This window comes from Solea senegalensis, linkage group LG3 (assembly GCF_019176455.1).
Source record: "Solea senegalensis isolate Sse05_10M linkage group LG3, IFAPA_SoseM_1, whole genome shotgun sequence".
NCBI lineage: Eukaryota > Metazoa > Chordata > Actinopteri > Pleuronectiformes > Soleidae > Solea > Solea senegalensis.
In genome coordinates, this window is record NC_058023.1 from 22,702,594 (window position 1) to 22,714,699 (window position 12,106).

General features: G+C 42.1%; 1 protein-coding gene across 3 annotated transcripts; it reads left to right on the forward strand.

Moving 5' to 3' along the window:
* The first annotated feature begins 446 nt into the window (after positions 1-446).
* pfkfb3 (6-phosphofructo-2-kinase/fructose-2,6-biphosphatase 3) lies at positions 447-7,471 on the forward strand. 3 transcript variants are annotated; one of them, XM_044021548.1, is made up of 16 exons: positions 447-731; positions 1,931-2,059; positions 2,188-2,284; positions 2,370-2,436; positions 2,529-2,603; positions 2,695-2,751; positions 2,844-2,968; positions 3,071-3,278; positions 3,394-3,540; positions 3,633-3,737; positions 3,964-4,093; positions 4,196-4,323; positions 4,456-4,644; positions 4,851-4,873; positions 5,361-5,411; positions 6,441-7,471. In XM_044021548.1, exons 1-16 carry the CDS (start codon positions 650-652, stop codon positions 6,445-6,447), a joined length of 1,620 nt encoding a protein of 539 aa, XP_043877483.1. In that variant the 5' UTR covers positions 447-649; the 3' UTR covers positions 6,448-7,471. The 3 variants fall into 3 exon arrangements, with proteins under 3 accessions (XP_043877483.1, XP_043877485.1, XP_043877484.1); XM_044021550.1 differs by lacking the exon at positions 5,361-5,411 and having other exon boundaries at positions 448-731; XM_044021549.1 differs by lacking the exons at positions 4,851-4,873; positions 5,361-5,411 and having other exon boundaries at positions 449-731.
* Positions 7,472-12,106: the final 4,635 nt, after the last annotated feature.

Sequence of the window (12,106 nt, forward strand, 5' to 3'; positions counted from 1 at the left end):
CAAAAAAATGCTGAGAAAAGTTTCACTTTCCAAAATAAATAAATAAAAATCCAAACATTTGGAACTGTGTCCTGAACGAGCCAAACGATGTGATGTATAAATACTTAATATAACAACAACAACAATATTAATAATAATGATAATGATAATAATAATAATAATAATAATAATAATAACAATGATAATAAGAAAACCTTCCGTCCATGGAGTTTTATGGGAAGTCACAACTCATAAAACACAAAGATCCCCTAAAACTCATGTGACGCTTCATTCCTGTAATAATAGACAATTGCAGAATAAAATGTAAAAGTGTAAATGATTAACTGAGTTTGCCACAGAGCGGCGCTGTGGCTGCTTCAGCGTGAGTGTGAATGATTAGCGTGCGTTCGGTCACTGCAGCCACGTGGTTTCCCGGCCGGGCGGTGTGCTGTGGTTAAATAGCGGATGTGCGCTTCAGACCGGCAGATTATCAGCTCAACGTGTCCTGTGGACGCCCTGAACGGACCGACTATTTGCCCTTGAGCGGACGGGACTCTTATACTTCCACCTGCGGCAGGACAGACTCGTCAACCGTCTCTTTTCTTTTTGAAAAACCTTTTTTCATTTTTTAATAAAGGCGTGTTCTGCGCAGCTCTTGAGTCCCCGAGGAATGCCCAGGGAGCTGACACAGAACAGGATCCAAAAGATCTGGGTTCCCACCAAGGATGACAAGCCGGCGGCGCCCCGGAGAGGTACGCACCATGAAATTATTTCACCCTTTTCCTGAAATGACGTAGTATTGTATCTCTTCAGACTCACAGCGACAGTTTTAACACGTCGTTATTTTTACGAGACAAAGAATGTTGGCCATTCCTATGGCTAAAATGACCGTTGCTACTGTTTTAAGTTAACATTTCCACACTACGCTCGTAATAACGGCCGAACAGGAAATGTTGCTTTTATCATTTCAACTCCAGTTCACCTCTAATATTTCCTGTATCACAGTCTTCGCCGCACATGTTCGACACCGGCTTTTTTTGACTCAGTGGTGGCGTTCATTAGCATGTGCGACACGTTCCGTCTCTCCTCCGATGGAGCGTGACGAAACCCGGCTCACCATGGTAACCACGATTCCCCGCAACCTGCGTGAGATGCTATTGTACCGGCGCCGCTTTCTTATTGGTCAGCCGGCAGCGCGTGGACATGGGGCGACCCCCTGTCTCGCGACAGGCGGTACAGAGAGGAGAGATTACACAGGGTGGAGATGAAAGATGGAGGATGTGGGTTTAGAAAAAGAAGCAGTTTTCAAATTACTGAGAATTGACTGTCAATGAGCGGCTGAAAGCATGACAATAAAATAACAGATTTTGTACCGAATTCTAACCCTATATATGTATATATAGGGTTTTTTTGCTGCTTGAGTTGCAGCACATCTCGATTCACATTGGTCATTTTATTCTTAGCTGCTGCTCATCTATTATTGATGGGATACTGATCAATGAGGAAAAAAAAAGGGAAAAGCACAGGGAACATTGTGGGAAAAAAAACCCTCTCTACAGTTTGCATTTACTGCTCCAGCCACAAACCCAGTGAACTACAACACATGCCATGATTTGTGCATATTCAACCAACACCCGTGACATAGTGTATGATAGGAAAACTTCCATGGGCCTCAGGGCTGCTAATAGAGTTTATGTGGTGAACTGAACACAACAATGCAGAGAAGTGGGTCAGACGTGCAGTGAAGTGAAAGGAAAGTCTGCCAGTTCCAGACAGTCATGTGTGGAGATAAAAGCAGGGATGATACTAAAGGTCAGTGGTTCAGGAGGGTGACTTCTCTGTGTGGCCAGTTAGTAGTAGAGTTAAGGTTACATTATTGTAGGATGGTAAATCTGCATTTGCTCTTTAACATACACATTTGCTTAGAAACAAATATCTTTTCTCTCCACAGCAACGGGGGCCCCCCATTTTGCCAACCCCCAGACCGTCATTGTGATGGTTGGCCTGCCAGCTCGGGGGAAGACGTACATCTCCAAGAAACTCACCCGCTACCTCAACTGGATCGGCTTACCCACCAAAGGTACACACAAACACACACAGAGACACACACAGTTCGCTCATAGCTTATCAAAATGTTCCCCCTGAAAAACAACAGCTCACGTTTAGTTCTCCAGGAGATTGGGTTTAATGTTTGTCTTCTTTTTGTAGTCTTCAACGTGGGAGAGTATCGCAGGGAGGCAGTCAGGAACTACAGCTCCTTTGACTTCTTTAAGCCTGATAATGAATGTGCCGTGAAAATCAGGCAGTGAGTGCCACACTCATATTACTTTTCTATACATATTAAGAGATATATTAAGATTAAGATTCCTAACACCTTTTTGTTTTTTCAGACAGTGTGCCTTAGCAGCCCTGAGGGATGTCAAATCCTATTTGAAGGACGAGGGAGGTCACGTAGCGGTGAGTTTTCCATCGTTCATCGTGTTTTCTAACATCTGCAGTGATAATGAAAAACCCCTTTGTCTGACAAATACCTGTGTGATGTACTTTAGGTCTTTGATGCTACAAACACGACAAGAGAAAGGCGAGACATGATCCTGACGTTTGGCAATGAAAATGGCTTCAAGGTAAGCGTTGCCACGGTGACGCAAAAAGTCAAGTTCTACAGCATCGGAGCTAAGACAGTGAATTCCAACTGCTTTCCCTTTTTGTGCCCAGATCTTTTTCATCGAGTCTGTGTGCGACGATCCCAGCGTCATTGCGTCAAACATTATGGTGAGAAACGCCATTGTGCTGTATGTTAAACAACTCAAACCGCTCACAGTTCTCTGGTCTCATGCTGCCTGTCAATTCTCATCTTTGTGCAGGAAGTGAAGGTGTCGTGTCCAGACTATCGGGACTGCAACAAGACAGACGCCATGTTGGATTTCCAGAGGAGAATTGAATGCTACAAAACCAGCTACCAGCCTCTGGACCCCGATCGGCATGACAAGTAAATCCTCCACGTTAGCTCTGACGTTAGCTCTGACAGGACCATCTCCACTGTCACATACAACCTTTTACATGAAGCACTCATCGTGTCCTTTTCCTTCAGGGATCTCTCCTTCATCAAGGTGATTGACGTAGGTCGAAAGTTCCTCGTGAACCGAATCCAGGATCACATCCAGAGTAAGATCGTCTACTACCTGATGAACATCCACATCCAGCCCCGGACCATTTACCTGTGTCGGCACGGTGAGAGCACCGACAACCTGGAGGGACGGCTCGGTGGTGACTCCGGCCTCTCACCACGGGGAAAACAGGTATGAACAACAGGACAGGGGCGTGAAAGAGATGATAAAAATCAGTGGTTCACAAGCTCAGAAACATTGTAATCAATAGTCACAAGGGTTTAATGCCATCTCCTTCCTGCTGCAGTTTTCTGTTGCGCTGGCTCGGTTTGTGGAGGAGCAACAGCAGCAGGATCTGAAGGTCTGGACCAGTCAGCTGTGTCGCAGCATCCAGACCGCCGAGCACCTGGGAGTTCCGTACGAACAGTGGAAGGCGCTCAATGAGATCGATGCTGTGAGTGTCACATAAACACAAACACACGATTGAAACGTCATCATGCGACAACAATCACTGCTCACAAAACAAAATATTGTCTTCCTTTTTAGGGGATCTGTGAGGAGATGACGTACGATGAAATGAAGGAGAAGTTTCCAGAAGAGTTTGCTTTGAGAGATGAAGATAAATACTACTATCGCTATCCTGCTGGAGAGGTACACATACAAACCAAACACCTACACGTCCATATTCCCAAAACACAAAGCATTTAGTTCACTTTAGGCTCAGTTAACAATCATTGTCACAATAGAAAAAGGACTTTTTTAATCTCCTATCCAGATTCTGGTTATAAGCATTAAATGACATTCCAGAGCTATTTTTTATATAACTATGATCAAATTAACTATCATTAACAAACAAAAACCTCTTTCCTGACTGCAGTCCTACCAGGACCTGGTCCAGCGAGTGGAGCCCGTCATTATGGAGCTTGAGAGGCAGGCGAATGTTCTGGTTATTTGCCACCAGGCCGTCATGCGCTGCCTGCTCGCCTACTTCCTAGACAAGAGTGCAGGTGCTTACCACAAATCCCAGTAAATCCCATGGTTTAACTCAAAAGCATCTTCATGAGATATTTATATTCACAAGTGTGTTTTCCTGCCTTTCAATGCACCAGATGAGATGGCGTACCTGAAGTGTCCACTCCACACCGTGCTGAAGCTCACCCCTGTCGCTTATGGCTGCAAAGTGGAGTCCATCTCTTTGAATGTGGACGCAGTGAACACCCACAGAGACAGACCCGAGGTAATGTGATGACTGGGCCTTCTGGGACTTTCTGGTTTACTTTCACTTCCCTTAGAAAGTTTGTGGTTGACAGATTCAGGCCATCACACCAGAAAAATAAACTGAATGTGTAACTTTTGCGCCCTCCCGCAGGAGGTCAAGAGAGGTCCTGGCACTTTGATCAGGAGGAACAGCGTGACTCCTCTGACCAGCCCCGAGTCAATCATCAAGAAACCTCGCATCGATGACCTGGACGAAGCTCCGATCCAGGAGATGCCACCGTCTGTTTCCTCTCTGGCCCTCTGCAGCCCCTCACACCTCCCTCTCACCCTGACTGGAAAGGTGGGTTTATGCAAAGTCTTAATTCATCTCAAATCACGAGAAGCTGATGCTTCGTGCCTAATTATGATGCTAAAGTTGGCAAAACGTTTTCTCCAGGAGAATCTTCCCATGTCTCCTTTCTGACAGTCTTTGTCTGTATTTTTCACTCACTTGTGTCCCGTCCTTTTTTCCTTTGCTGCCTCTTCCTCCTCCTCTTCATCTTACAGCACTGGCTGGGCAAAGTTTGCCTGTAAGTATCTGCTCAGTTCAGTGTCTGTCCTCACTATCCTCTTGTCTTCCTGTTGCTGTGTCTTTTGTTTACATCGTGTTTAATTTTTCCACATTTCTTCAGTATTTCACTGAAATCTGCTCTTGTTCTCACTCCATTCATCAGAAAATTGTAACATACATTAGGGAAATGCCATATAAGCAACATAAATTATGTTTTCCGTAACACAGCTTACACTAACTCTGCACTTTCCCAGACTTGTTACATGGGAAATTACGTCTTGCATAGTGCAGCACTGTTTCCTGGCTGTGAGGGGAAAAAAGGAAACACATCTCCGCTCCATATTTGTACGGGGGGAAGTCACTGCCTAGTTTACATTCCTGTGATTCCTGTGTGTTGACGTCACCACTGTCTGCTTGTTACTATACTCCGCTGATTCATGCTTGACTTGTCCTGTTTTTGTCCCTGTGTTTGATCTATTTTTGGCCCCGTCATGTGCTGCTTAAAGACGAACCACACTCCACTATCTGAGAGTGGTTTTGCTCTTAGTCCTCCAAAGGTAAACAAGCTGTAGCGGAGGCTACGCAGCGGCTTCATAGCGGCTTCATAGCGGCTTCACAGCGGCTTCACTGCAGCTTCGTCTCTTACAAATAAATAATCTGCCAACGCAGGTCCAGGCTGGTGACTCACAGAAGTTAACTGTAGTCAGCAGGCTCATTTTGGCCAAAACACAGACGTAACAAGCTGAATTTAGCTTCCACTACTACTACTCTTGTTTTGTGTTGGCTGGGCAATATGGTCCAAAACTTAAGCACAATAAAAATTATTAAATCAGTCGGTATGAAGCTGTCAGAGGAGTTGAGCTTAGCTTCTTCTTAATCCATTATATAATCATTTAAATCACTTTAAACTACTTGATTCACCAGATGTTTTCCATTTTCTTAGTTCTTGCGTGTGACTTTTTGTTCAGTACTTTTTTTCATTAAAAAAAAAAGGTGCTATATGAATAATGTTTGATTGATCGTTTAATTGTAAGACAAGATAATTAACTGCAGCTGCTGAACAATTTCCAAAATGGCCTCCAACCTTTGCCTTGTGTCTGCAGTGATAGCAGAAATAACATCAGACATGACTATTCCTGTTTCTTTGTTATATTTGAATAATAAAAGATAGAAGCTCCGAGTTTAACGTAAGCAAACAAAAACGGTTTGAAATTCAAACAAAGCTCTTGTGCTATTTTCTGCTGTCCCAGGGGAAAGGTGTGTGCCGCACAGAAGCTTGTCAGCTTCATTTATAATCACCCGAGGATTAAGGTGTGCACAGAATCACTGCAACCTGCTCACACACTCATGAAGCCGGCGCTAGGTTCTCACGTCTTCTAAAAATGTCAAGGAGGTGATGTAACCGGTGGTTTAGAGATTACGTTACATGATGCAGTCAGTGTTGAGGAAGTTTATAAGAGCACTGCTGTGTGTGTGTAGTTGCTGGCTGGTGTACGTGCTCTACGTCATCGCAGTTAGCCTCCGTATACAGAAGGCGTTACAAGTCTTTTAACATTTTTTTTTTTTATTTCTGTGTTTGTTTGCAGAACTTGAGGAGGAGCTCGTCTGGTCGCCATGACGTCCTGCAGCTCTGCCAATGAAATTGCACCGATGTGTCGCGAGGCTCCAGCGGCCAGCGAGAGTATCACTAATGAACACAAACAAAAACAGCATCTCAGTCGTGGACGTCACCTTTTATTGTTTATTGTTTTCCCCCATGTTACGTCAGACAGATGAATCTGTGTTTTATAAACTGGGGTGTGTACACCTCATTCAGTTTGAAGGAAGGAATCACACAATTATCAAAATGAAATGGCCTTCAGGGAAACTGGTTAAAAACCTGACCCAATTGTCAACCAGGTGTTCATGTTTGTATTGTTGATGATCAGAGGCAAATCAGATTATGTTTCCACTGTAAACTTTAAGTCCATGTTTTTCCAGAATTTGGCATGTTTTGATTTAATTGACACTACAAAATGAGGTGATTTGCACAGAAGGGATATGGATCTGTATTTTAAACCTTTGTTTGGTTTATGCGTCACTGTCTTTTTTTTTTTCACAATGAAGGGGGTGATTTGTCTTTTTCTTTTTTTTGCCATAGAGTGCCTGTAGTGCTTGTTTTTCCAAGCCTGTCACTGCTTCTCTTGCTATTTCTCTTAACTCGATTGCTTGAGGAGAGGCACCACATTTCACCTAATAACTCCATGTCACAGTTATATTATTTATTTTTTATCTGGTGTAGTTTCAGTGCTAAATAATATCCTTGTAAATGTTAGTGTACATACAGGAAAGGACTCTTAAGTGTCTTTTAATGACTGAAGTGTTATAGTTTTTGTACTAATGTGTTGGGTCTGAACGCAGAACGTCTGCTGGGGTCAAAGCTGCTGTAAACTCTTTTGCTCGAGATACTTGAATTATTATTTTTTTTTAACTATTTTATTATTCTCTTAATTTATTTGTATGTAGTTTTTGAACGAGTGCTTGTTTTAATCTGAGTACTATGCATGAAAGAGAGAGAGAGGATGAGATGTTGTTCACTTGACTTTGCTGGACTAATAAATTCACTCCAGAGAAAAAACAATGTTTTTTTTGTTTTGCTTATTGGCACAAAGCCAACATCAATATCCTGTTTTCCTTATATGGAGCTAATCTGCAGCGAACACAACGTGCTCTGGCACTCCTGCCTTTATTATCTTACCGTTTACAATAATCATGAGTCGCACTGTGCACTTGCACATGCAGCTTATCAGAATAAGTGACAGTATGTGTCTGTGATTATGCATCAGTACAGTAAAAAAAGTGATGACAAGTCACAAGAACAGTTGTTATAGCGACAAGTATCAGGACTAGGACTGTATATTATACACAGACACCCAAGTATACGGTAGACAATGTAGACAACACACAGAGAGCACATTCTACAATATATACTGTGATGATATAAAAAAATATCTATCATTTATATACAGTATTTTTTGTTTTAAATGAATACCAAGGTTCATATTTTACTGCTTTACTAGCACAGTGAATCCAAAGGTGTAGGCAGTGGTCCCCTGGTGGACCAAGAAGGTAATGCATTAAATATCTATCTATCTATCTATCTATAGATGTATACTTTACACTCTTTACCATGTACATAATATCATTACATCTCTGTGCCAATATTTTATATTTTAATCATTTTAATGACTATATTCTAATATGTTATTGTTTATTGTTGTAATTATATTGTATTAACTTGAGTTATATTGTATTTATCTTATACTTTAAACTGAGCATCTGCTGCTTTTTCCAAACCACATCTCATGTAGGGATGTAGGTTATGTCACAGGGAAGAAAAATGATCAGATGATCCACATATGGATCAGCGTATTGACACTGTGGGAAACTGAGCGGCCTTGGCAGAGGTTTATGTTCTCCGAGTGCTTTCTCCAGTTACAAAGCGTCACCCTGCTTCTGACTACACTCAGATAATGAGCAGCATGTTCACCAAACTCAGTCACTGAAGGGGTCATGTTAAAAGATGAATAAATCACAGTCAGTTTAAGGACCAATAAGAGCTTATACTTACTAAAAACATTTAATTAAAGTGGCCATGCATTAAAAATATTTCCTGCATGTGTAATAACAAAGATCCGTACACAAATATGAACATAAAATAATGATCAGATATTTGATATTTGGAGACTGAGGGTTAAAGTTTTACAGGCTGGCATTATAAGGTTTAGAAAATGTGATCTGCACCAGGTTCTGCATGGCTTCTGACCTTGGATCCGGTACCAGGCTGCTGCTGTTGCCATGTTGAATGATTTGAACTATAATCAATATTTAATTTCCTGACAATGGCGGACAGGTGGGCTTCACCTGGCACGGTTGGCTCACAGTGTCAACAACACTCATGCCAGAGCAGCAGCTGAATTGCTGTCATAAAATGACCCTGATATTAAAATAAAAAGTGCGATTGAAGTGCGAGCCTCATGTAGAGGTGAGTGTCCGTGTTCTCGGCAGAGTGAGTCACTGCAATGAAATGCATCAGATTTACAGTCAGTGAGTGTGATAAAGTTGTAAAAATAACGTTTTTTAATTGAGAATGCATTTAATGACTGAATCTTACGTCTAAAACTGATCTTTAAGTGTGTTTTGAATTAGTTTCTTTCATGAAATATAAAAATTTAAATTCCTCTGATCTAAAAGGAAATGTTTTGTCTGTAACTTTCATTCAGGAGTAAAACTCTATCATTGATTATCTGACTTTTACTGTGATAATAAATTGATTAGATTTTTTCTTCTGCTCCAATTACACACTACTTTTCGGATGAACACAAAAGACTTTCCTCTGAATCAGGCTTGTATAATAGCTTTGTTCCTGGTTGTTTTATCTTAACCGATTACTAACATGAACTGGCCTTTTTTTAGTGCCAGATGGTGCATTCAGTGGCATGCCATTTAGTCCTCTCACTCACTTATTTGCTGACTCGCTAATAACATACGCTGTGCGGTCTGGATTTGCCAGGCGAATGTGGTATTTCCTCCGGTCTGAATTGGGCAGACTGAGCATCTTGGCTCAGTCTGTGGCTATGTGACTACTGTCAGCTCCACCACTTACTGCTCCATCACACACACACAGAGAAACACACACACACACACACACACACACACACACACACACACACACACACACACACACACACACAGACTCACACTTGCCTATGTGACTCCAGACAGGTTTGCCTTCCCTGAGTTTTATGCCATCACACAAACCCTGAGACCTTTGCACAAGCTTTTAGCTCACACTGACTCACTTCCTCCATGTGTAGTAAGTGTTTATATGCAGACCTTTTTTGGCATCACATATTAGATCAGGGGCTTCCGCATGGCAGGGTGACCAGTTTAGAACAGTTTTCATGTTCTGTCCATGTGTGCACAGGTTCTTAAGATTGGCGATTAGGTTAAATATACATTCTAATCATTTAACCCTCTGTACCCCTTGTATGTTGACCCTGGGATGGATGTTCAGGGTGCACCCCACCTTTCACCCCCTATGTCAGCTGGGATTGACTCCAGCTCCCCCTGCGACCCTCATGTGTAGGATAAAGCCGTAGAAAATGGATGAACATAACCGTCATCCCTGCATTCTACTGTCTATAATTTTAGTTCTCACCCTTTTCCTCACCCTGTTGCACTCAGACGCTGTGAACTAAATGAAACCTGCTTTTTAAATTTAATGGTGTGTATTAAAAAGAGTTTACAGTTTAAAGTGTGCATGTGCAGGTGGTCTGGTGTTGCTGCTGTGTGTGAGTGTGTGTTTGTGTGATCTCTGTGGGAGCGGAAAGCTGCAGAGTCAGGCAATGGTTCATGGAGTTTGGCGTCTCCACAAATAGCTGCCTCAGTACTGATGCAGGACTGTGTGTGTGTTCCCAATAAACTCAACAAAGAAATAAAGTAATTGGAGCAGGCCCAGTTGTGTATATTTAAATGAGCATTTGGAGACATTTACAACTTCTACGGCCTCTCCTTCAAAGAAATGTGTCGTCATCTCCAGGTGAGCAGTGCTATGTCTCTGTTCCTCTAATCATGACTCAGCATGTTGTTCCCATTCGACCCGATTAGCTCATCATGTTCCTGTGCCATTTCAGCTTAACATAATCTCGTTTACATGCGCCAATCACAAACACACATCCGCGTAGAGCGCGGACACGCCGCACGCACGCACACAAAACAAACTCTTTGACCCATGATGCGATTCACAAATATACACATTCACAGCAGCCGGATGCTCAGGAGGTGAATCCTCGCCAAACAACCACGACCACAAAGAGTTAAAATGATGGCTTTGTCAAAATAGTTTGCCACAAACACTGGCTAAATGATCACGGTAAAATAAATAATGGATACATTTTTAAAATCAATTATATAATGAGCCAATGTCGGCTGTGTTAAATCAAGGTCAGTGTGGAGCTACAAAAGCCCCCAGAACGACTGACATACATACCACAGATATCTTGCATTGCATCAGTAAGGTCAATAAAGTGGTGTTTATGTCTTTATGACTGCCCCACATCAGTAATCACGTGGTCATAGGTAAACGTTCCCATGTCCTGTAAAAACACCCGCTGAGGTCAGACACGTGTGTGGAAGTTTACTGGTTTACGCCACAGACGCCGCATCCGTGGCTGGAGAATGAGTCAGCGTTGCCACCATCTTAAGTGTGCAGGTGTGTAATTATGCGAGAGGGCAGCATGCATTACTCGTGTGTTGCTGGGCGCCACACACACACACACACACACACATCATTGCACTTTAAAACAGGTCCCTTTACCATAGAATGTTAGTGGAATCATTGTTTTCTGTCACGGAGTATGAAATGAATAGACATTCTGAAAATGCATCAAAATCAGTTAAATGTCAATATTTAGAGTTTGATTCAATTTGACCATTTTTTTAAAAAATGTATTTAACTTTTTCAGATCTTTTACTTATAATTCTTTATTATAATTGACAGAAATACAGTGAAGAGCAGTGCAGGGCTTTTATTTTCGACTTTTTGTCAGTTTTATCAATCCCAACTTCCTCTGTTGTTGTGGGAATGAGATTATTAAAAAACGGTATATATTTTTGGGTGAAGTGGCCCTTTAATGCATTTTGCCCCTTGTCCACATCTACTTGCACTGGTTCACAGAGTGGTCTCGCATTTACACACTCACACTCAATGAGGCCACTTCATGTATGTCTATGGTTCAAACTGCTGAGACTTAGAGTTCACGACAGCCTTTTTTTCTTATTTATTTATTTTTTTAATCCCATTGAACCAAACCATGGAGTGTTTGTGCCTCTGATGCTGTTCGTTTGGGGTGTTCGAAATGCTGTCAAAGACGTCTAATGCAAACCAAGGAACTGGACTCTGAACTCTAGACACACACCTTCCACTAGAAGTGAGCATTAACAGCCAAACAGCCATCAGGTCCAGACCACTGAAGCAGACAATTAGGTTTAAACACATCGTAAAACTCAATTAATCAACTGATTAATGACTGAACTCAATTTGGAGTTATCAGTCGTGTAAAGGGAGGGACTGACCAATCACAGGACAGTTCAGAGAGAGAGAGAAAGCTCCTGCGCATTCATGTCACACTGTAAACTTCCCTATCGCGGGACAAATAAAGGACTATCTTATCTTACTTTAAGTGGAAATATCGTGAGTCCAGCATTGAAA

What these genes read in the sequence shown, in the direction of transcription:
- pfkfb3 (XM_044021548.1), top strand. Translation starts at nt 650, where the DNA reads ATGCCCAGGGAGCTGACACAGAACAGGATCCAAAAGATCTGGGTTCCC. An exon ending in TGTGCCGTGAAAATCAGGCA is followed by an intron (nt 2,285 to 2,369) that starts GTGAGTGCCACA and finishes TTGTTTTTTCAG; the next exon opens with ACAGTGTGCCTTAGCAGCCC. An exon ending in ATCGCTATCCTGCTGGAGAG is followed by an intron (nt 3,738 to 3,963) that starts GTACACATACAA and finishes TCCTGACTGCAG; the next exon opens with TCCTACCAGGACCTGGTCCA.